We start from the raw sequence: 25,935 nt of genomic DNA on the forward strand, positions 1-25,935 counted from the left end.
AGTATGAAGGGCAACAACTAACCAACTTTATCATGCTATCAATTTTTTAAAGTTTAAAGACTTATCATTAGTGTTCCTATTCAGAAAGTGCTTTTTTTAGCATGTTTTTGTTTAAAGCTTTTATTTTCAAAACATATGCATAAGTAACTTTCAACATTCACCCTTATAAAATCTTGTGTTCCAATTTTTTTCCCCTCCTGTAGATGGCAAGTATCCAATATATGTTAAAGATGTGTTTTCACAATTTCCACAATTTTCATGCTGCCCAAGAAAAATCAAATCAAAAAGGAAAAACAATTGTGAAAAAGAACAAAATACAAGCAAACAACTAGAAAAGTGAAAATACTATGTTGGTATTCACACTCAGTCCCCACAGTCTTTTTTTCTGAAGATGTCTCTCTTCATCACAAGACCATTGGAACTGGCCTGAATCACCTCATTGTTGAAAAGAACCATGCCCATCAGAGTTGATAATTTTGCTATTGCTGTGTACAATGTTCTCCTTGGTTCCACTCACTTCACTTAGCATCAGTTCATATAAGTCTCTCCAGGTCTCTCTGAAATCATTCTTCTGATTGTTTCTTATAAAACAATAATCTTCTATAGCATTCATATACTATAACTTTTTCAGCCATTCTCTAGCTGATGGACACTCACCCAGTTTCTAGTTTCTTGCCACTACAAAAAGAGCTGCTACAAACATGTGGGTTTTCCTTTTTTGTGATCTCTTTGAGATACAGGCCCAATAGAGTCACTGGATCAAAGTTTGATAGCCCTTTGGGCATACTTCCATATTGTTATCCAGAATAGATGGATGTGTTCACAATTCCACCAACAATGTATTAGTGTTCCAGTTTTCCCACATTCCCGCCAACATTCGTCATTATCTTTTCCTGTCATTTTAGCCAATCTAAGAGATATATATATATAGTAGTATCTCAAAGTAATCTTGATTTGCAATTCTCTGATCAATAGTGACTTAGGGCATTTTTCATATGACTAGAAATGGTTTTTATTTCTTTATATGAAAACTATCTGTTCATATGTTTTGACCATTTATCAATTGGAGAATAGCTTGAATTCTTATAAATTTTAGTCAATTCTCTATATATTTTAGAAATGAGGACTTTTTCAGAACCCTTGGATGTAAATTTTTTCCCCAGTTTATTGCTTTCCTTCTAATCTTGTCTGTATTGGTTTTGTTTTTTACAAAAGCTTTCATTTAATATTATCAAAATTATCCATTTTGTGCTCCATAATGTACTCTAGTTCTTCTTTGGCCACAAATTCCTTCCTTCTTCACAGATCTTAGAGATAAACTAATCTTTGTTCTTCTGATTTGCTTATAGTATCACTGTTTATATCTAAATCCCAAATCCATTTCAACCTTCTCTTGGTATAGGCTGTTAGGTGTGGGTCAATGCCTAGTTTCTGCCATACTAATTTCTCATTTTCCCAGCAATTTTTGTCAGATAATGAGTTCTTATTCCAGAAGATGGAGTCTCTGCGTTTATCAAACACTAGGTTGTTGAAGTCATTGACTATTGTGTCATGTGAACTTAAATTATTCCCTTAATCGACTACTCTTTTTCTTAGACAATGCCAGATGGTTTTGATGACTATTATTTTATATTTTGATTTTAGGTCTGGTACAGCTAGGCCATCTTTATTTGCATTTTTTTTCATTAATTCCCTTGAAATTCTTGACCTTTTGTTCTACCTGAACAAACTTTGTTATTAATTTCTTCTAGCTATGTAAAATAATTTCTTGGGAGTTTGATTGATAGGTGGATTAATTTAGATAGTATTGTCATTTTTTTATTATATTAGCTCAGCCTACCCATGAACACTTGGTATCTTTTCAGTTGATTAGATCTGATTTTATTTGTGTGGAAAGTGTTTTGTAATTTTGTGTATAACATTCCTAATTTTGCCTTGGCAGGTAGACTCTCAAATATTTTATTTTGTCTGTAGTTATTTAAAATGGAATTTCTCTTTGTATTACTTTGCTGTTGGACATAAAAATGCTGATGATTTCTGTGGATTTATTTTGTGTCCTACAATTTTGCTGAAGTTGTGTTTCTAGTAGTTTTTTAGTTGATTCTCTAGGTTTCTGTAAGTATACCATCATATCATCTGCAAAGAGTGATAATTTGGTTTTTTCATTACCTACTCTAATTCCTTTAATTTCTTTTTCTTTTATTGCCAAAGCTAACATTTCTAATACAATATTGAACAAGAAATTTTCTAAGAATGGTAAAAGATTAATGGATGACATTGTGATATAGTGGAAAGAATGGAACTAGATATCTGCATTCAAATTTGCTTTTTATACTTACTAACTTTGTGAACTTATACAAATCACTTAATCTCTCTTAGCATCACTTTCTTCGTCTGTAAAATGGGAACAACCACAAGGTTTATCTCACTGGGTTGTTGTAAGGATTAGATGCGATAAAGTAGGGACCTCATAAGCCTTAATGCTGATTCTCATGAATGATTCTCATGAGTGTGATCTACAGACCCCTTTCAGTCCCTGACAACCTTTCAGAGAGTATGTGAGATCAAGACTATTTTCATAATAATACTTACTAATGCTAATGATACTCTTAAAATATTTTTCTTTTCCTACTATATTTCTGTGTGAGGCCAAATCCTCTGCATATGCTTTAACCAAAACATCACAATATATTGACAACACAAGTAGATAGGAGAATCTAATTGTCTTCAATTAAGGAAAACATTAAAGAGATTTGCAAAAATGTATGAAACTGTGCCACACTTTTCCCTAAATATTTTGTTTTGAAAATAGTTATTTCTTTAAAAAATTTTTATTTATATTGCTATGTAATGTGTTATCATTGAATTGATTTATATCATATAAATCATATGTATATATAATTTTAAAATAATTTCTCATAATTTATGTTATAACAATGTCATACTTTAACTTTTTGTGGTATAATATATGAATGTAATAATTCATAAACCTGTTTATTAATGGCTTCATTACTGAGCTAATAAATATTTCAAAGTTTTATATGTTTTAATTTCTAACAAATATAATCCACATATGCAAACATTTTTTCAAATCCTTAATAATTTTTAAGAGTGTAAAGGGGTTCTTAGACCAAAAAGTTTTTTTTTATTATAGCTTTTTATTTAGAAGTTATATGCATGGGTAATTTTATAGCATTGACAATTGCCAAACCTTTTGTTCCAATTTTTCCCCTCCCTCCCCACCCCAGATGGCAGGTTGACCAATACGTTAAATATGTTAAAGTATAAATTAAATACAAAATAAGTATACATGTCCAAACAGTTATTTTGCTGTACAAAAAGAATTGGATTCTGAAATAATGTACAATTAGCCCGTGAAGGAAATCCAAAATGCAGGTGGACAAAAATGGAGGGATTGAGAATGCTATGTAATGGTTCTTAGTCTTAGACCAAAAGTTTAAGAATGACTGGGCTATATGAATGTTAGTTATTCTTATTAAGATATGTATTTAATTTTAAGAAAAAAAGAAAAAATGCAAGTTAAGTTCTATCAGGTCATATATACCTTTACATTAAATATTTAAACTGACTACATTTTATCTGTAGCCAAATGTTTTATAGTATTTTAGGGAAAAATTACAAAGCTACTAAAAACATAAAAGTGAGAAGGGTATTGAGAGCTTCCAAGAGCAGAGAGATGGGAAGTAAATTGGAGAATTTTAAAACATGGGTGTGATTGGATCTTACATTCTTCTTTCTGTCTCTGAATATACAGGCTTTCTTTTCTTGAGGAGCTAAGTTCATGGAAAATATGAATAGAACAGCTATAGTTTCTTGGTTTCTGTTTCTATTTTTATGTGGATGATCATAAGATGCATATTTAGAGTTGGAAAGAGCTTTGTCTAAAGAGGCTGTTCCTTGCTCAAAGTGGTACAATAGTAATAATAGCTCACATTTTCACAGCTTTTAGGATTATAAAGCTCAAAAATAGTAATTAGCTCACATTTTCACAGCTTTCAGGGTTAGTTTTAATTCATGATCTCATTTGATTCTCACAATGACCTTATAACATAGTACTGTTTTTTTTTTGTTTTTTTTACCAAGAAAAAAAAAAAGATATTGAACAGAATCCATTTGCTTTCATTACACTAGTATATCTTGAGTGAGGATTTGAATCCAGGTCTTCCTAATTTGAAGATCAGAACTCATATATAACCACATATAAAATGACAGATTTTGAGGTTTCAGAGTAAAAATTGTGTCATTCTTCAGTCAGTGAAGACTGTGAGTAGTCCCAGGGTGACGGTCAGTAGGCAGAATTTTTAGAGATCAGCTGCTTGGGAACAATAGCCACAATCATCCTTGACCAGCCAAGTTTAGTTGGAAGTATTTTTGGAAATTTTCAGGATCATTTTTCTTCTCCCTAGTGAGCTCTTAGATGAGCCATAATTTGATAATTCAGTATTCTTAGGACATCTGTAGCTTTTCTTCCTACTAAATAGAGTCAGTTATCTTGACTTATGTTTTGTCACTGGACTTGCCACTGAAGGAAAGAATGAGACTGATGACTCTTCCTTACTCAAATCCAATTCACACTTGAGTCAATATCACCCTCATAATGTCATTGATCCACTTTGAGAATAAAGGACAACTAGACAACCAAATGGAGAAACCCCCAGGAAGCTCAGATTCTCTAAGTCACCCTGTCAAATAAAGCCTTCAGTGGCCAAAAGTCCATGTTCCTGGCCCTGGTGACTTTGAATATCAGTCTCCAGCCAATTCATTAAATGTTTCCTCTTGCGTCCATTATGAATCTGGACTAGTGGTCATATCAAAATTCCCTGCCTTCTCTTCCCACCTTCCTCTTCCCAGTGCTTAGTCCTGTTCTACCTGGAGAAGAATGCTGTAAAATCCCACTGTACTTTTTTGTTTTGGGTTCCATAGAAGAACTGCTTCTACTCATCCTAATTGGCTTTGAGAAGGAAGAATGAACAACAACAATCCTCATCAATAAATTTGGCTTGTTTTGCTTTTTATCTGCTGATACCATCTAATTGTGTTTTGAGCTTCCTCCTAATGAACTTTGGAATCCTCAACCTAGTCAAAAACTTTTAAAAGGCTATTGAGTGCTTTGGAATCAACATGTGAATGCATTCCTCTCTTTCAAAAAGTTGGAAATCCTGTGTAGCCATGGAATGGAATTTACTTCACATGTTGTAATATGAAATTCATGCTTCTGGGTTTCATTCCTTGACATGTCAAGCATGATCAGCCTGACTAGCTCTTGTTTGCCAAAACTTTTCCTGGAGAGGATATTCAAATTGGTTTCTGAATAGCTTGGGCAACCCCAGCCCTCACATTTATTTTTGATTTGTGGATCCCTGGAAACAGTTATTTAGTATTTAATTTCATCTTTCACGTTGATTTGCTTGTCTTTACTGAGACCTTTTCTCCATAAAACTGGAAAACTGAACGTGAAAGGTAAACACAGATGATTTGAGGTTCTCTCTGGGACATTCATTCCCTACCAGTAGTTATTTAACACCATCTAGTCCTTCCATGTGAGTATTTTGTCTCATGAAATAAGACAAATTATGGTTAATCAATCAAAAACAGCCAGGATGGTGAAATTCCACATCAATGATGGGAGAAGGGAATGACACAGCTTGGGTCACTATGTACTAGAGCATGCCTGAGATTTAAAAGCTGAATGAAAGCATCTTTGAAACATGATTTGTATGGGCATGCAAAACTCATTATGTTAATCAACTTTTTCATAAGGTGTATGACAAAATGAAATGTTGTGAAGAAAAGGATCCTGTGTGTTGAGATGTGGAATCTTCTAGGAGTTTCATGTAATGATTTTTTAATGTCGCAGCTTTCTTGAACATCATGTTACAGCAGGAAAATTAAATAATGCACAAATATAAAGTATCACAGGTACTTATAGCTTTGTATGCATATAGCACATAATTATAATGGATGTCATTTTCTATAAAAATTATTGCTATAGTTTGCATGCTATAGTTTCCAAAAAAGTTCATTTACAACATCTTTTCTCCAGCAGCTGACTTATATCTAAGCCAAAAAACCTGAGCAGTAACCTCATTGAGGGAATTATAATTAGTAAATTCATTAATTGTCCTCCTGTTTAGGTTCCAGTTCCCAGGAGTATTTGTTTTAAATAAGTCCTGCTTTGAGGGCAGCTCTCAGTAAATGAAAGTGAGTTTAGAATTTACACTTCATGGTAGGAGGCTAACCTCATCAAATATACTTTCCTTTGCTACCAATACTGTTAAAAGTGAAATCCCTTAATTAAAACCTTTAACTTTGAGGATAGAAGCTAAATAGGAAATATAATTAACTGGCTTTCTAGTTGAGTTTTTCTCGTGTGTGTGTGTGTGTGTGTGTGTGTGTGTGTGTGTGTGTGCGTGCGCGTGTGTGTGTATGTATTAAATTAGCCTTTGATATTTAAGACTAAAACATATTTGCTTATTTATATGAGGATAAAACTGAATCATGGGCATACTCCTATGGCCAAATGTCTTAATGTGGTTGCAAAATAGATAACCCCTGGTGTTTCTGTGGATCAGAGTGGACTTCTCATGATAGCTTTGTATTTGTATTTTCTATTTGTGCACATGTTGTTTTCCTTGATAACCATCTTACTAAGGTTAAGGATGATTTTGATTTTGTATTTGTATTGTCAGCACCTAGTACAATTCTATAGCACAGAGTAGGTAGGAGTTTAGAAACGATGTTGTTTAAATCAGAGAAGATGCTATTTTTTTTTTGACTTTGTATTTCTCAACTTAGCACAACATCTTATATATAGTTAAAGTCTTAATCAATGTCTGTTTAATTAAATAGCAATCAAAGCCCTCCGAAATCTTCCAAGGGAAGATCAACTATTGTCTGTACCTCTCTCCCAGTCTTATGCTTTCCCCTTCTCATGCCTCGGTGTTTCTGAATAATAAAAAGGGCTCTCTCCTCCTCTTCACCTCTGGAAATTCTACTTATCTTTGAAAGTTTAACTTATATGCAAATTCTTCCAGGAAGCTTTCCTGAGATTACTGGTCAGTTATGACCTGCTCACTCACGCCTCACATGATGTTCATTTATAACTCTCTTTTGGGTCTATCTTAGAATAACCTACATTAAAATTAGATGTGTTAGTACCACTATTAAATTGTAGACTGTGTCTTGGTTAAACTTTGATTTTCCCTGAACACTTATCACACTCATTCATCTATATACAGTAAGAATGGAATCAGGAAATGTGATTTTATTGGCATAAAGAAATTGCTGGGTGATAAAACTCCCTCTGATCTGTAGATCAGCACCTTTTCTGTAACTTTCAGTCTTGGAAAATAGTTTAGAGAACTGAGAAGTTTATGGTTTGCCCAGGGTCATATAAGCAACGTGTCAGAGGCAGCATGGGAACTAAGGTCTTTCTGGCTCTAAGGCAGGCTCTCTACTATAATATGCTGACCCTGAAGTAGGTACTTATTCAGGTATTTGTTGCTTTGGATTTTAGTATTGGAGCAGCTTGGTGGCACAGTGGATAAAGCCCTGGGCCTGGAGTCCAGAAGGCATAAGTTCAATTTGATCTCACATATGTCCTAGCTGTGAGTCTCTGAACAAGTCATTTAACCCTGTTAACCCCAATTTCTCATCCATAAAATGAGTGGAGAAGAAAATGGCAAAGCACTCTGGTATCTTAGCCAAGAAAACCCCAAATGGAGTCATGAAGAATCAGATCCCATTGAATGACTGAACAGCAGCAAATATAGATATAGATACAAACACATTTGTTCATTTTCAGGCACAACATAATTTCAAGCAGAATCAATAGGATTGACTCAAATGGTCTCTGAGGGTCCTTCTAGAAACAGATCTAATTCAAAAAAAACAGTGAGAGTTGATATTAAGAGTAGTCATACCTCTACAAGAGGAAAAATTCAATTCAACTAAATGAGCATTGCTAAATATTCCTGTTATGGAAAGTAAGGTTCAATTTTGTTGTGATTTAGAATGTAAACTATTTCATTTAGGGGGGAAAATTCTCTCTCTCCCTCCTCCCCCTCTTTCCTTCCCCCTCTCCTTCTTCCTCTCCCTTTCTCTCCCCCTCTTCTTCTCTCTGTGTCTCTCTCTCTTTCTCTCTCGCTCTCTCCCTCTCTCTGTCTCCCTGTGTCTGTCTCTTTTCTTTTCCTGTCTCTCTCTATCTCTCCCTATCCCACACTCCACCAAATACCAACCATATCCATGTTATCTACAATATGTGTTCAGAACACATTAAATATATATACTATAGGTTTCCCTCTCCTTTGGATGATACATGTCATTATTATTTTTCATGGAATAACTTTATATATATATTTATTTTTTATATAGTGCTGTAAGGTTTGCAAAATACTTTATACATATTGTCTCATTTGATTCTTACAACAACCTGGTGAGATCAGTGTTATTATCACCTTCTTTTTACAGATCAGGAAACTGGTCCTCAGAGATGTCAAATGAGTTGCCCAGATCAGAGGCAAGATTCACACTGAGGTTTTCCTGACTTTGAGTCCTATTCTTTATCCACTGATTAATCTTGGGATATATTAGATAAAAAGTTTGAATTGATCAAAAGAGGTAGTTACATTTTTCAAAATTCATGTTTATTCCATGAGTGCTAGAAAAGGTACTAAATTTGATCTATCCATACTGCTATATCTGAACAGTGCTGAAATCAAAAGCATTTTCTATGAAGTAAGGAATGTTCTTGATTAGAACATGACAAAACATTCACCATGGGGAGGATTTGGAAGTTGTGAATAAGGTTAAATTCTGTGCAATTCCTTGTAACATCACTTAGAACTAATCATTGGAGACTTCTGGACTAAGATGTTTCGCCTCAATTAGGATAACTTTTGGTTCTTTTAAAGAAATCTTAATGCTACATAGATGGACATATTTAGCCATCACAATTAGTGCTTTCTATACTAATATATTTTCCTAAGTTTAAAAATATATACATTTTATTTTTACATATAAATATCTAGTCACACATATATGCATATATACATGTTCTCTATATGTATGTACATTGCATGCCTGTTTTATAGTTATTCACATTTATTTTTGGTTCCTGCATATTTGAGAAGAAATCTGATCCCACTGAATGACTGAATAGCAGCAAATATAGATACACACACATTTGTTCATTTTCAGGTACAACATTATTCTATGTATATACATAGAGGTAGATATGGATGTTTCTATTTGTATTCACATGTTGCATATACTTAGAGATGCTTATATGTGTTTATATATGTGCAGCACATGTTATATGTTATAAAGTTTATATATGTAACATACATGTTGCATAAGTTGTATACACATATAGGTATTGATATATGTATACATTGTTTCATATATTCATAGATACATTTATATAGTTATACATATGTTGCATTGTTATATATATAATAGACCAATTTATGTTTACAGTGTATATATTTGTATATGTACACATATTTACACATGCATGCAATATATACACATCTGAGATATATATGTATATGAATGTTATATACACATGGATAAATATGTATGCTTTTGTGTTGTGTGCATACATATATAGATATATACTGCCCTGTTGTTTCATTAGAGAATAGATGCATCTCTGGGTTTTCGGAGGTTCTGCCAGTCCTCCAAAGCAGCAAAGGCTTGGAGTAGGGTCCTGGTGAAACACTGTGTATCTGCCATCAGCCTAGTTCAGCACTGGAGGGGATCATTACTAAAAAGCCAGCCAATGGGTGATCATTTCCGCTTCTTTCATAGCCACTCACTGCAGCCATCCACTGAGGTCAGAAGTTGGGTAGAATCTATGCTGGGGTGAGAAGTACCTGAGCTGATGTAATAATCACAGATCCTTGAAGCATTGAAGTCAATGATTAAGCATGAATTTTTATTTCTATTTTTTTGGATCAGACCCATGATTGCATCAGTGTGGGGGAATTCCAGTCAGGAAATACCTCCCATTCATGCATAATGGCAAATTGGTTTGTAATTAATCTTAGACAGTTGCCCAGGGCCTGAAAGGTTGGATGACTAGTTACATAGGTAGTATGTGTCAGAGGCAAAGCATGAACTTGAGTTTTCCCCTCTCCAAAGGCCATGCCTTTGTCCATTATCCCACTCTGCCTGTGATATACAAGTGAATATGTAAGTGTGTATTTATGTAAGTGAAAATAGTCACTTCTCTATAGAAAAACCTGAATTCAAGTTTTCTTCTCTCCAAGGCCATGTTTTTATCCACTGTCCCATTCTGTATATCATATACAAATGAATGTATATATGTACATTTACATATGTGAAACTATTCACTTCTCTACCGAAAACTTATCTACCCATAAAGAAGTCAAAATTTTTATGATTTGCCTGAGAAAAGGGAGTTCACATATTGGGGTTTTCCCATACCAATTAAGATACAGATCTTTCATTTATTTCCTCATGGATTTATGCTTTACATATGTGATTATACACAGATGTGTCCAGTAAACCGATAAACACTCCATAATGCCTCGGGGCACCTTATCTTATACAATAGGTATGCGTAAGTTGCTGTTCAATTCTCTGTAACACCCCCACTCTTTATGTTTACTAGAAATGGACAGCAACAAACTGGGAAAACATCTTCACAGTTAAAGGTTCTGATAAAGGCCTCATTTCCAAAATATATAGAGAACTGACTCAAATTTATAAGAAATCAAGCCATTCTCCAATTGATAAATGGTCAAAGGATATGAACAGACAATTTTCAGAGGATGAAATTGAAACTATGACCACTCATATGAAAGAGTGTTCCAAATCATTATTGATCAGAGAAATGCAAATTAAGACAACTCTGAGATACCACTACACATCTGTCAGATTGGCTAAGATGACAGGAAAAAATAATGATGAATGTTGGAGGGGATGCGGGAAAACTGGGACACTAATGCATTGTTGGTGGAGTTGAGAATGAATCCAACCATTCTGGAGAGCAATCTGGAATTATGCCCAAAAAATTATCAAATTGTGCATACCCTTTGATCCAGCAGTGTTTCTATTGGGCTTATATCCCAAAGAAATACTAAAGAAGGGAAAGGGACCTGTATGTGCCAAAATGTTTGTAGCAGCCCTGTTTGTAGTGGCTAGAAACTGGAAAATGAATGGATGCCCATCAATTGGAGAATGGCTGGGTAAATTGTGGTATATGAATGTTATGTAATACTATCGTTCTGTAAGAAATGACCAGCAGGATGAATACAGAGAGGACTGGCGAGACTTACATGAACTGATGCTAAGTGAAATGAGCAGAACCAGGAGATCATTATACACTTCGACAACGATATTGTATGAGGACATATTTTGATGGAAGTGGATTTCTTTGACAAAGAGACCTGAGTTTCAATTGATAAATGACGGACAAAAGCAGCTACACCCAAAGAAAGAACACTGGGAAACGAATGTGAACTATCTGCATTTTTGTTTTTCTTCCCGGGTTATTTCTACCTTCTGAATCCAATTCTCTCTATGCAACAAGAGAACTGTTCGGTTCTGCAAACATATATTGTATCTAGGATATACTGCAACATATCCAACATATAAAGGACTGCTTGCCATCTAGGGGAGGGGGTGGAGGGAGGGAGGGGAAAAAAATCGGAACAGAAACGAGTGCAAGGGATAATGTTGTAAAAAAAAAAAAAATTACCCTGGCATGGATTCTGTCAATATAAAGTGATTATTAAATAAAAATTTTAAAAAATGCAAAAAAATAATAATAATTCTTCATGACACCATGGATTATATATGTCATACCAGCACTGTCCATGGGTTTTTCTGATTTTTTTTGCAAGGATATTGAAATGGTTTATCATTTTCTTTTTCAGTACGTTAAGGCAAACAGAGATAAAGGTGGGTTGCCCAGAGTCACTCAGCTAGTGAGTGTCTGAGACCAGATTTTTACTCAGTCTTCCTGAATCCAGACCTGAATCTATCTACGGAGTCATCTATTGCCTCTGGCACTTATATTTATTATAAATAGTAGGTGCTTAGAAATATTTATTGCCTGACTGACTGCCCTAGCTTCTTTCCAGTCCCCATAAAAGCTCACCTTCTCCAAAAAGTCTTTCTTGATCTTGTTTAATGCTACCTAATTATCTCCTGGCTCTCTGTGTAGTGAAGGGGAAGGGGAAATATTTAGAATATACATGATTAAAAACAAAATATATCAACAGTTCTAAAAAGAGGAAAAGCATAAGATGCTATGTAAATATAAAAAATTAATTTCATTTTTAAGTAGATGGTATATTGAGTCTTGGAAATGGTTCCTGAACTTGTACCTTAGTTTCTCCTTCTTGAATATACTATTGATGATACTACACAATTTATCACACATATACACATACACCCCTTCTTTCTCCACCTCCTGCTATGACTTGCTGTGTAGATTGATGGTCATTTGGGAAGTGGGTCATGCTCCATAGAAGGAAGGCGCCACCATATGAATAAAAACCATTCAAGGAAAGGCAAACCTTGGTTCTTGTGGGAGGAAACACCTTTTAACTTTAGCAACATTTTCCCTTCTGTTCTCTTTCACTGCCAATGGTGTGTGAAAGGAGGCCAGAATTGTGCTGGGCCATTTTTTTTTTCACCCTTTCTCTTCCTGTAGGAAAAAAAAAGTGCTTTAAATTGGAAGTTCCTCTTTGAATGCAGTTTTCCATACTATGTCTTCCAATATTGGGGCTTTCTTATTCCCTGCTAAGTCTGTTTTGCTTAATCTCTGTCACAGGAACCATTTCTGTTCACATTGATCTTTGTTTCAACTACCATAGAGAGAGAGAAGTGAATTTGTGAGGAATGAAGCAAAACTAGAGCTGAATCCAAGTAAAATATCCCCAAATAAAGTTGAGATTCAAATCACATCCAGTCATCAGCATCCCTTGCTGCTGTTTCCTGAGAACCTAAATTTTTTAGTTTTCTCTGAACTAAGACAGAAAATTGTCAGCTCTCTGGTCTTCTGTGGCGATGTCTTGTATCTGCATTCCTTATGGAGTGAAAGCTCTTCCTATTATGTATTGTTAAGAAGTAACTGACAATTGAGGGGTCATAGTGAGGAAAAAAAGGATTACAGGATTTCATAGTATACATACATACCTCTCTCTCTCTCTCTCTCTCTCTCTCTCTCTCTCTCTCTCTCTCTCTCTCTCTGTCTCTCTCTCTCTCTCTCTCTCTCTCTCTCTCTCTCTCTCTCTCTCTCACACACACACACACACACACACACAAATACCAAGACTGTGTGTATTCTCTCTCCTTCCCTCCCCTTTTCTGTCCTTCTTCCTCTTTCTCTCTTTCCTTCTTTCTTTCTCTCTCTTTTCTTCTCTCGTCCTTTTTCTTTTCTTTCCTTCTTCTACCCTCTCCCTCCCCTCTTTCTTTCTCTCACCTTCTCTACCCATTCCTCTTTTGCTCTTTCCCTCCTCTTCCTTTTTCCCTCTCCCTCTTTCCCTCTCTTCTTATTTTCCTGTCTCCTTCTTTCCCTTTCCTCCTTCTCTCCTTCTCTATCTTCCTCTTTCCTTTTCTCCCTGCCCCCTTTCCCCCCCCAACTTCTTTCTCTCTCCCTCATTCACCTGTTTATTTTTCATATTTTAATGTTTTCCCTCTTTTCCTCTTCTCCATCTTTCTCTCTCCTTGTTTTCCTTTCCCTTTTCTATCTTTCTGAAAAATCATTTAAGTCCCTTTAATATTAGATTTGTGGAAAGAGTTTTGCAAGAAAATTGGCTTCACACTTAGTAATAAATGTGACTTTGAGAATTCCAAAGGGAGATGGAAGCATATACTATATATGATGCTTACTATGCTTTCTAAACAAAAGAGACAAATCACTACATAGTTCTATACAATTATTTTGTATGAAAAATGCTTTTTACTTCATATCTGTCAACTCTCTCCATTTTCTTTGATTCCCTCTTGTGAGCTTAATAAACTTAAATGCAGAATAATCTTGTTTAGAAAATAGGATTTTGTCCCAAGTAATTCTTAAAGTGCCTATCTATTTGTGGAAAGTATAGGGCAACATTCTGCCCATACTGTGTGGAGAAAAATTATGAAAAGAAATTTTGAAAGATATGAAAAAGTCAACTTAGAACAATTTTTTAAAGCATAATTGTTTTTAAATTTCTGAATTAAGGAAAGTGCATCTGGACCCTTTAAAAAGTCTAGGTAGCTTTGAAATTAAGTTTAGCATCTCTAGAACTGTCAGTGAAGAGATCAATTGTAGGTAATTAATCAGTAAACCACATAGCAACCAAGTAAGTACTTGAGGGGAGAAAGGAGATGGTAGAGTCTCTCCTTTTTAAAGAAAGACCATCACAGGGGATTCACCCTATTAACATCCTTGGACTTTGCCTTAGCTCTCTCTTTTGGGGCTTCTGTCAACCTGGGTAGAATAACAAATATAGTTTCTTTCTCATGCAAAGACATAGAGAGGGACAAGTTGGTTTTATTTAACAGCAAGAACATTACGGATCACTTAGCCAAGCAAGAAGTAGAAATTCTCTTTTAAATCCTAGAGCAGGAGAAATGTTGCTGTGGTTTTAAGCTAGGTGACTCCAAAGAGCACTGTACTGAAGTGAGGAAGACATCTTCCTGAGTTCAAATCTGTTTACTATATACATGTTAGTTATTAATATTTATTATTATTAACTTAATCTTTTAGGTGCTGACTTGCGCTGATAGAGAAAATTCCCTCAGTGGGAGCTTATTTACATTAATAAAATCTATAGGTTTTAGCCCTAGCCCTAACTCCTATGTTTTCTTTACCTTTTCTTTTTTGCAATTTTTTAAATTGAAAGTTTATTTATTTTTAATACACATTAGTTTCTGAATCATATTGGGAAAGAAAACTCAGACCAAAGGGAAAAACCATGGGAGAGATGGAAAAAAAAAAACAGAAAAAATGAGTGAACATAGCATGTGTTGATTTACATTCAGTCTCTTTAGTTCCTTTTCTGCATGCAGATGACATTTTCAGTCCAAATTCCATTGAGATAGCTTTGAATCACTGAACTGCTAAGAAGAACCAAGCCTTTCAAAGTTGATCATGGCTCATTCTTGCTATCATTGTGTACAATGTATTCTTGGCTCTTCTTGTTTCCCTCAGCATCAGCTCATGTAAATCTTTCCAGGCCTTTCTGTAATCAGCTTGCTCATCATTTTGATACAACAATAATATTCCATTACCTTCATGTACCACAACTTATTCAGCCATTCCCCAATTGATGGGCATCTACTCATTTTCCAATTCTTTGCTACCACAAAAAGAGCTGCTGCAAACATTTTTGTACATGTGGGTCCTTTTCCCTTCTTTATGATTTCCTTGGGACATAGACCTAGTAATTAATCCCTATATTTTCTATCTTCTTATATTTATACATGTCTTTTCCCCTGACAGAATACAAGCATCTTGAGGCCAAGGAATATTTTGTTTTTGTCTTTGTACCTTCTCCATATCTAAGAACTAATAAATGGTGCTTAATAAATGCTTATTGCTTTATAACCAAGTCATCTCTAAATTTTTATCTCTAAGTTTTAATCTAAAGTATGTATCACTTTTGTACATTGTCATTAGAAGTCTGGTCATTGTCCTTTGTGGGTTTTAATAGAGGCTTCTTTCTCTTTTTGTTGAAAAAAGTGTAAATGACAGGAAATGTGTATTTATCTGTGTTCTTGGGTAACCATGCCTATGGCTAGCCTAGCTATTTGTACCATGAGCCTACAGGCAAATCAGTTTTCAGCTGGTTTTAGCTTCCTCAAAGTAAAGGATGGCTACAGCCTCCTTTGTGCTTGTCAGAAACTCATACCTATAATTGGAGTCCCCCAACAATATTCAATTATATTTCTGTTTATGGTTTGCTTTTTGCTGTCAAATATATTTGTGGGCATGCATGTGTGAGTTGTTTTTTTTTTTTTTTAATACCTACTCATTTAACAATTCTAAAGGTGATTTTTTTCCCCATACACTCTAAATATAACTGACTTATTGTCAATTGTCATCAAAAATCTATTTGTCAAAAAAATTTTTAAGGAAATACATAACATTTAAATTTACATGTGAGATGTTAAATGGGTACAATAATTGCTTTTTGTGAAATGACCCAGTCTACATCACGGCATGTTGCTTTAGACTGCATTTGTCAGGAAGATCACTGGATGGTGACTCAAGAGAGTCTGGAAAACCTGAGTTCAAATTTTCTCTCAGCTATATGACACTAGACAAATCCTTTAATGTCAGTTTCCTCATCTGAAAAATGAAAACAGTAGTTCCTACTTCCCAGTGTTGGTTTTTATGAGCATAAAATGAGATGAAATTTGTCATGGTTCTACATAAATGATAATTTTTGTTTAATTGTTTTCAACTCCTTGTGACCCCATTTGGGGATTTCTTGGCAAAGATACTAGACAAATTTGCCATTTCTTTCTCCATCTCATTTTATAGATGAGGAAACTAAAGTAAACAGGGTTAAGTGATTTGTCCACCATCACAAAGCCAAATTAAAACTAAGTCTTGCTGGCTCCAGGCCTGGCAATCTAACCACTGCTCCATCTAGCTAAACAATAGCTATTATCATTATTAAGAGTGAACATTCATTGTCCTTGGGACCTAGAATTTGGATCTTCACACACTATATAGTCTTTGTTTAGAAAACTTTTTTAATTTTTTCCTTTTGTTCAGGACTGTTAGAAGGCACACAGGTTTGGTTGGTTGGTCACCTATTAGTACCAGCTTCTGAGATGCTTTTTATTTCAGAGAATTTGCTTTACTCATATACTGTCTCTTTGCAAGATTAGATTTAAAAACATTTCCTAAGGAATAATGGAATGAACATAAAGCTGCATTCATTAACACAAAGGATAATAGTAAAATATGTTTCAGTTCCATATTGTGGCCAATTAAATGAAAACATTTCTAAATTAATACAAATATTAATTTTTGAACATGGAAAACCTTTTTTCTTTTCATGTAATTGCTTTGATTCTTTGGGATGATCTTTTTAATAGGCCTTTCTTAATTTGCATTAGAATTCCCTGTTGTGGTTGGCAGGCTTGTCATTCACTGAATTATATGCTTTGCCTATGTGTTCACGGTGTTTCTCTCTTTTATCTCAATTTTTTATAAAAATAAGCAAAGTAACATGCAATTCTCCCCTCCACCCAAATTAACTATTAAGTGTTCATTTTAAAAGACTTCTAAAATGTGTTACCTGACAAATATTTCAAAGAATAAAGAATAGATTAGGATCATAGATTTAAGGGTCACAGGTTATCAGGTCCAACTCTGCCCCCTCTTCTCCCCTTTAAGTTAAGAAAACTGAAACACAGGTCAATAAAGTGATTTGCCTAAAGTTTTACATAAAGAAAATGATCAAAGTCAGGATTTGATCTGTGACAATGTACTTTGCTTTATTGTTGTTGTTCAGTTTTAATTCTGCCTGATTTTTAGTGACCCCATATAGGGGGAATTTTAGCAAAGATATTGGAATGGCTTGCTATTTCCCTCTTCATTCCATTTTATAGATGAGAAAACTGAGGCAAACAGGGTTAAGTGACTTGCCTACGGTCAATTTTGCACATGGTCTGAGGCTGAATCTGAACTCAGGAAAATTAGTCTTCTTGACTTCAGGTGTTTCATTCTGTCCACTGAAACCCAAGTGCCCCAATCCAAACAATAGATCCATTTGTAATTCTTTTTTTGCCTAAGAAATTTTTACATGATTCCAGGTATATAAATGTATAAAATAGCTATCCAAATCAAATATTTACTGATACCAAACCATAATTTTGCAACCCCCATTGTTACAAGCAAACTACAATTTAAGAAGCTGGGATAAGAGAGGGACAGGATGGCAAGAGCTTTCTAATATTATCCGAATTGTTTTTTTAAAATAACTTTTTATTGATAGAACCCATGCCAGGGTAATTTTTTACAGCATTATCCCTTGCACTCACTTCTGTTCCGATTTTTCCCCTCCCTCCCTCCACCCCCTCCCCCAGATGGCAAGCAGTCCTTTACATGTTGAATAGGTTACAGTATATCCTAGATACAATATATGTGTGCAGAGCCAAGCAGTTCTCTTGTTGCACAGGGAGTATTGGATTCAGAAGGTATGAATAACCCAGGAAGAAAAACAAAAATGCAAGCAGTTTATAATCATTTCCCAGTGTTCTTTCTTTGGGTGTAGCTGCTTCTGTCCATCCTTGATTAACTGAAACTGAATTAGATCTCTTTATCCAAGAGATCCACTTCCATCAGAATATATCCTCAAACAGTATCATTGTTGAGGTATATAATGATCTCCTGGTTCTGCTCATTTCACTTAGCATCAGTTCATGTAAGTCTTGCCAATCCTCCCTGTATTCATCCTGCTGGTCATTTCTTACAGAACAATAATATTGTATAACATTCATATACCACAATTTACTCAACCATTCTCCAATTGATGGGCATCCATTCAATTTCTAGTTTCTAGCCACTACAAACAGGGCTGCCACAAACATTTTGACACACACATGTCCCTTTCCCTTCTTTAGTATCTCTTTGGTGTATAAGCCCAGTAGAAACACTGCTGGATCAAAGGGTATGCACAGTTTGATAACTTTTTGAGCATAGTTCCAAATTGCTCTCTAGAATGGCTGGATGTGTTCACAATTCCACCAACAATGTATCAGTGTCCCTGTTTTCCCACATCCCCTCCAACATTCCGCTTATCTTTCCCTGTCATTCTAGCCAATCTGACAGGTGTGTAGTGGTATCTCAGAGTTGTCTTAATTTTCATTTCTCTGATTAATAATTATTTGGACCATATTTTCATATGTCTGTAAATAGTTTTAATTTCTTCATCTGAGAATTGTCTGTTCATATCCTTTGACCATTTATCAATTGGAGAATGGCTTGATTTCTTATAAATTAGAGTCAATTCTCTATATATTTTGGAAATGAGGCCTTTATCAGAACCTTTGATTGTAAAAATGTTTTCCAAGTTTATTGTTTCCCTTCTAATCTTGTCTGCATTTGTTTTGTTTATACAAAAACTTTTCAATTTGATATAATCAAAATTTTCTATTTTGTGGTCAATAGTGATCTCTAGTTCTTCTTTGGTCATAAATTCCTCCCTCTTCCACAGGTTTGAGAGGTAAACTATCCTATGTTCTTCCAATTTATTTATAATCTCATTCTTTATGCCTAGGTTATGAACCCATTTTGATCTTATCTTGGTGTATGGTGTTAATTGTGGGTCAGTGCCTAGTTTTTACCATGCTAATTTCCAATTTTCCCAGCAATTTTTGTCAAATAATGTGTTCTTATCCCAAAAACTGGGATCTTTGGGTTTGTCAAACACTATATTATTAAAGTTATTGGCTGTTTTGTCCTTTGAACCTAACCTATTCCATTGATCAACTAGTCTATTTCTTAGCCAATACCAGACGGTTTTAGTAACTGCTGCTTTATAATATAATTTTAGATCTGGTACAGCTAGGCCACCTTCATTTGATTTGTTTTTCATTAATTCCCTTGAAATTCTTGACCTTTTGTTTTTCCATATGAACTTTGTTGTTATTTTTTCTAGGTCATCAAAGTAGTTTTTTGGGAGTCTGATTGGTACAGCGCTAAATAAATAGATTAGTTTAGGTAGTATTGCCATCTTTATTATATTTGCTCACCCAATCCAAGAGCATTTAATATTTTTCCAGTTGGTTAGATCAGACTTAATTTGTTTGGAAAGTGTTTTGTAGTTTCTGATTTTCCCGTGGCAGATAGATTCCTAAATATTTTATATAATCAGTAGTTACTTTAGTTGGAATTTCTCTTTGTAACTCTGTTGGGTTTTGTTAGTGATATACAAGAATGCTGATGACTTATGTGGGTTTATTTTGTATCCTGCAACTTTGCTAAAGGTGTGGATTGTTTCTAATAACTTTTTAGCAGAGTCTTTGGGGTTCTCTAAGTATACCATCATATCATCAGCAAAGAGTGATAATTTGGTTTCCTCGTTGCCTATTCTTGTTCCTTTAATTTCTTTCTCAACTCTTATTGCCAAAGCTAGCATTTCTAATACAATATTAAATAGTAACAGTGATAGTGAGCAACCTTATTTCACTCCTGATCTTATTGGGAATGGTTGCAGTTTGTCCCCATTACATGTGATGCTTACTGCTGGTTTTAAATAAATGCTACTGATTATTTTAAGGAAAAGTCCATTTATTCCTATACTCTCAAGAGTTTTTAATAGGAATTAATGTTGGATTTTATCAAATGTTTTTTCTGCATCTATTGAGATGATCATATGGTTTTTGTTAATTTGATTATTAATATGGCCAATTATACTGATAGTTTTCCTAATATTTAACCAGCCCTGCATTCCTGGTATAAATCCTACTGGATCGTGGTGTATTATCCTGGGGATGATATTATCCGAATTGTAACAACTAAGGAGCCTTCAATTTAATTTTGTCTGATTATTCCATATCTTAGACCTTTAACTTCCTGCCATTTACCTTTATAGATCTATTTTTCTTTTTGAGGACCTTCAAAAATCCTCTCATTCTCTTTAGGAATGCTTTTCCTCCTTCTTGCATTCTCCTATCTCTCAGAAATTGATGAGAAATTGGTTAGAAACTTAATCCTGCTGGTCCTCAGCCGTGTTGTTGTAGCTACAATAATCAGGTCCTCTACCAGCTACCAATAGCAAACAATATAAATGAAAAAAATCTTTTCCCAATAGAAAGATACTCTTTCCATTTCTAGATAGGTGTCTACTGTTCTCCAATATCCTCTAGGATGGGACATGGAAGGAGAGAATGAGGGTAAATCAGAGGCAGAAAAGAGCAAGAAGTTTAGGACCCACTGAATGGACTGAATGAACTCAAAACTGAGAGGAGTATGAGAAGCTAAACCTGATACTTACCAGAGAAAATTAGTTTCCTATTCTTTCTTATTCTTCCATTTCTATTCTTCTCCAAACTCCAAATCCCTTCCTACAAGATAGTCCTACTTTCCATCCTATCAGCCACTTGTCTGTCATCTTGCCTCTGTCATCCCCTTTCACCCTGAGACTGTTCTAGGTTAAATACCCCTAATAGAAAGGTCATGTGTTTATTAATCATGTTGCTTCTATCAGGTATACACAATTGTATTTGTTCAGTGTCTCAATTATTTACAGAACATTTTGAACATTTGGGGTTTTGGGGTTTTTTGTTTTTGGAGGCTATAGTACATAGTACATAGCATACCAGACTTGGCGAGAAGAAGACTCAAATTCAAATCTTGTCTTTTATTTTCTAGTTCTGTGACCCTAGTCAATCATATATTTTCTCTCATGTACAATTTCCTCACATGTACAATAGGAATAATATTAGCACTTACCCCCATTGAGTTGTTATAAGAACCATATTAAATAATATATGTAGAACACTTTGCAAATCTTAAAGTATTACAAAAGGCTAGTTTTTTTTTTTAAATCATCCTAAATGAATGGAAAGTTTTAAAGTTGTGTGTGTGTGTGTGTGTGTGTGTGTGTGTGTGTGTGTGTGTGTGTATGCATGGGTTTTTTTTTTTTTTTTTTTTTTGGTTTGGCTTTAGTAATTTAGTATAAAGGAAGAAAAAAGAGCATTTGGCTTCTGATCAATTCAGAGTTCAGCAGAAACTCAATTCTTGCTCTTACTTTGTGGTTTTATTTAAGGTAATGTCCTGATTCTGCTTTACAATTATAATGTGTGATAAGATACATATAAAATTTTAAATGTTGAAAATAAACCCCAAAGAAAATCCAGAATTTACTGTAGTGCATTTCTACCACTCCACATACATACAAAGAGTTTGTAGACATGATCTATTAAAGCTAATGGAAAACAGGCACTATTTAATATATTTAAATTAGATGAGGTCCAAACATATGTATGTGTACCTTTTTATTTCCTGTTTTAAAATTACATTTTATCAAGCTTATGGAGAAGAGATGCCAAATCATGATAAGCTACAGAGAGCTGGCAAAATTCAGCATGAGATATGAGTAAAGAGTAAATGGAAGTTTCTCAGTATTAGTGTTGCTTGCTTAAGGTTTATGTACTGGTTAATATTAGATCTTTAGAAATGTCTTCTGATTCTTGTTCCTTTTTTCCCTCATGTGGTAGAAGAGAATTACAATTAGCATGCAGTTGAAGTAACTGCCTTACCTCTAGTATTCATTTTTGTTTTTCCAGGGCAGGAAGGGAGAGAGAGAGAAGAGAAAGAGAAAAGAGAAGAAAAGAAAAGAAGGGAAAAAAAGAAGAAAAAAGGAAAGGAAGGAGGGAGGGAGGGAAAGAGAGAGAGAGAGACAGAGAGAGAGAGACACAGAGAGACAAAGAGAGACAGAGAGAGAGACAGAGACAGAGAGAGAGAGAGAGAGAGAAAGAGAGAGAGAGAGAGAGAGAGAGAGAGAGAGAGAGAAAGAGAGAGAGAAAGGGAGAGAGAAAAAAGAAAATGAAAAAGGAGGGGGAGAGAGAAGAGAGATGGGGTGGGGGAGGGAAAATGAGAGAACTGGGCAATCAGATTAGCATTTACAAGCAATATTTATTTCAAAGTTATAGCAATTAAAAAACATACAATCATTGCCCTCCAACACCTTGGGGGGGTATGTATGTGTGCAATTTCCTCTTATATCAGCTATTAACATACGGAAATATTTGTATCTCTCTCACACACACAAAAGGTGTGTGGCATTAAAAATGAGATTCCTGTGTTCATGTGTATAGAAAAAATGGTTATATAAAATCTGCCAAAAAAGAAAAGTAAATAATAATATTTAAAAATCACCCTACACTAAGCAGTTTTATAAATATTATCTTATATGACCTTTGAAACAATCTTGTGAGACATATACTATTATTATCATACTCATTTTGCAGTTGAGGAAACTGAGGTAGAGAGTAAGTGACTTGCTTAGTAGATTTACAGCTAAGAAGTGTCTGAGGTTGCATTTGAACTTAGATCTTCCTACTTCCAGGCTTCACTCTATATCATTGTACTATTTATCTGCTTTTCCGCACTGCCACTTTAGCTTGGTGATGCACACATTCACATTGGCAGTTAAGAGAGTATCTTTCATTTTGTCTGGATGAAACAATATTGTCAGTCCTAAGAATCACCTCGCAGTGAATTTTGCAGTATTTTTTTTTTTTTGCAAGCCTAGAGGAAGGTTGCAATGGACAGAATTGATCATGGAATTAGAAAGATGAGTTCAAATCCAGTCTCAGATATTTACTAGCTATGTAATCTTGGGCAAATCACTTAATTTCTGCCTCAGTTTCCTAGTTTGTAAAGTGAAGATAATAACAGCACCTATCTCCCAAGGTTGTTGTGAGGCTCAAATGAGATACTAATTGTAAAGCACTTTGCACAGTGATTAGTACATATGAGATGCTATATTGTATAAATGCTAGCTAATTTTTTCGGTAGATTCTATATGACTGTGTTCTTTTATATATAAACATACAGATCTGCCTTTTTAATTCCCATACTTTGTTTTTGTGAAATTCTAATATTTCTGCATGGAATAGCCTGAAATTTTCCAGTAGAGTACTTTCTTGATCTGATCAGTTAAAAATTTAAAAAAGTGTCACCACTGGTCTTGGACGTATCACCAAACTAGTTTTCAAAAACACCCCCTGCATTTTATTTTGAAAAGTTATTTTTCTTGGATATGAAGTTTCCAAAATGTCTTTCTGTTAACCCTGATTTCTCCTTCTTGTTTTTACAGGTGATCTGTAACGGTTTCACCATCAGTAATGGAGAGATGCAGGAAGTTGGTGTTGGCCTGTATCCTAGGTACTGTGGACAGTATTTCATATACTGATGAGAAAAGTCTCTTTCTTTCTTTCTTTCTTTCTTTCTTTCTTTCTTTCTTTCTTTCTTTCTTTCTTTCTTTCTTTCTTTCTTTCTTTCTTTCTTTCTTTCTTTCTTTCTTACTTTCTTTCTCTATTTGTCTTTCTCTTTCTTTCTTTCTTTTTTCTCATTTCTCCTTTCTCTTTTTTTCTTTTTCCCCTTTCTCCCCCTGTTTTTCTTTATTTTATTCCTTCCTTCTTCCTTCATTCCTTTCCTTCCTTTCTTCTTCCCTCCCTCCTTCTCTCTTTCATTCTTTTCTCCTTTCTCCCTCCCTCCCTTCCTCCTTTCTTTCCTCCCTCCTTTCCTTCCTTCCTCCTTTCCTTCCTTCCTTCCTTCCTTCCTTCCTTTCTTCCCTCAGTTCTTCCTTCCTTCCTTCCTTTCTTCCCTCCCTTCTTCCTTTCTTCCTTCCTTCTTCCTTCCTTCCTTTCCCTTTTTCCCCTTTCTTTCTCTTCTTTTCTCTCCCCTTTTCTTTATCTTCTTCCTTGCTTTCTTCCTTTTTCCTCTCACAGAGATACCTAGGAAGGCTATTTGCAAGAGCCAAATAAGAAACTTAATGATAAATTACCAGGAATTGAAAACTTTCATCTTAAAAAATAATGTTCTTTTGTCCTTCCATTATGGGTTACAGTAATCATATGGAGTTGGGAATCCATTTAGTTTTTATTCTCAGGGAGAACTTAGCTTTTTATGATTAGGATCATGAAGTGAGAGCTGAAGAGAATGTTAAACTGGGCCATAGCAACAGCAAAAACAATGTAAATTTTTATTGTAGCTTTCCTATTAAACAGTAAACATTCATTAATTGTCTACTATTCCCAGCCAAAGACAAAAACAAAACTCAATCACCAATCTTTTACCTCAAAGACTTTACATTCTACTTATATCCCCATAGTACTAAATGGTCACAAAGAAGAAAAGGGGAAAATCTAGAGTATTCTATTATTTGAGTTCTCTTATTAGGAACATATACTTCCAAGATCCTTAAATGATCTCTAAATTCATCCTTGGTGCAAGTTCTGCTAATTCCTTCTCTAAAACAAGCTTCTTAAACTGAAGAAACCATAGGGACCTATATAACTGAATATAAGGCATGGGAAAAATTTGGCAATAGTAAAAGGTATCTGAATGTTCTTTGTCCTGCAGTATCAAATATACTGCCAAAATTTAATTCTTTATGTATAAAGAAGCATATCCATCTCATTGGTATACAAATTTGCTTTGTCTTTAATAAATAATAAAATTATACTTACGCCAAAGAATTATTTTAAAATACATTTCTTCGTATACCTATTTTATATACCTATATCCCTGGGGTCATGTAAAAATTTCTTGTGTAAAAAGGTGTCATGAGAGGAAAAAGTTTAAGAAACCTTGCTCTAAAACCTGTACTCAGACTTCTCATCTAATTACCTGATATCCCTCTCCAAAAAAGCAACATCATCTCACAACATTTCCCTCTTTTCTACTAAATCTGGGGTTCTTTTTTCATATTTTCTAGTGTTAGAGATTCTTTTGGCTCAATAAAGTGCCTGCAAAGTACCAGGCATTGTGTTTGCACTTCACCATATGTCAAAGACTTTCAGACCTTTTCTTAGGACAGAATAATATTTTAAAATACATAAAATAAAACATATAGGATTAAAAAGGAAGTCAATTATATTGAAATATACTTACAATGATATTTTTTTTAAAAAGTTCATAGCTTCCAGGTTAAGAACCCCTGAATTAGATGAACATATGTACTCTTAATCACTCTATAATAGTTCCACTCTTATGTCGTCAGAAATCTATTATGGAATCCTTGAATTTTTGAGCTATAGGAGATATTGAAGATTGAGCCAACCTCCTTCATGTTATAAATAATTAAGATAACTCACATGTAGGTCTTCCTCATTTCCATTGCTTAAAATCATTCATTCTCTTTAAACTTCAGCTCATGCTCAGTCTTCTATAATGAAATCTTTTGAGTTTCCTTTGGCAGCTGC

At 34.5% G+C, this 25,935-nt stretch overlaps 1 protein-coding gene across 1 annotated transcript in view; it reads left to right on the forward strand.

Annotated features, from left to right (window-relative positions):
- Positions 1–25,935, forward strand: part of SMYD3 (SET and MYND domain containing 3) — a 1,009,300-nt gene that overhangs the window by 754,717 nt on the left and 228,648 nt on the right. The window contains exon 6 of the mRNA XM_051993450.1: positions 23,826–23,893. Within this exon, the coding sequence (XP_051849410.1) occupies positions 23,826–23,893 (68 nt within the window). The remainder of the gene's footprint in view (positions 1–23,825; positions 23,894–25,935) is intronic.

This window comes from Antechinus flavipes, chromosome 4 (assembly GCF_016432865.1).
Source record: "Antechinus flavipes isolate AdamAnt ecotype Samford, QLD, Australia chromosome 4, AdamAnt_v2, whole genome shotgun sequence".
Taxonomy (NCBI): Eukaryota; Metazoa; Chordata; class Mammalia; order Dasyuromorphia; family Dasyuridae; genus Antechinus; species Antechinus flavipes.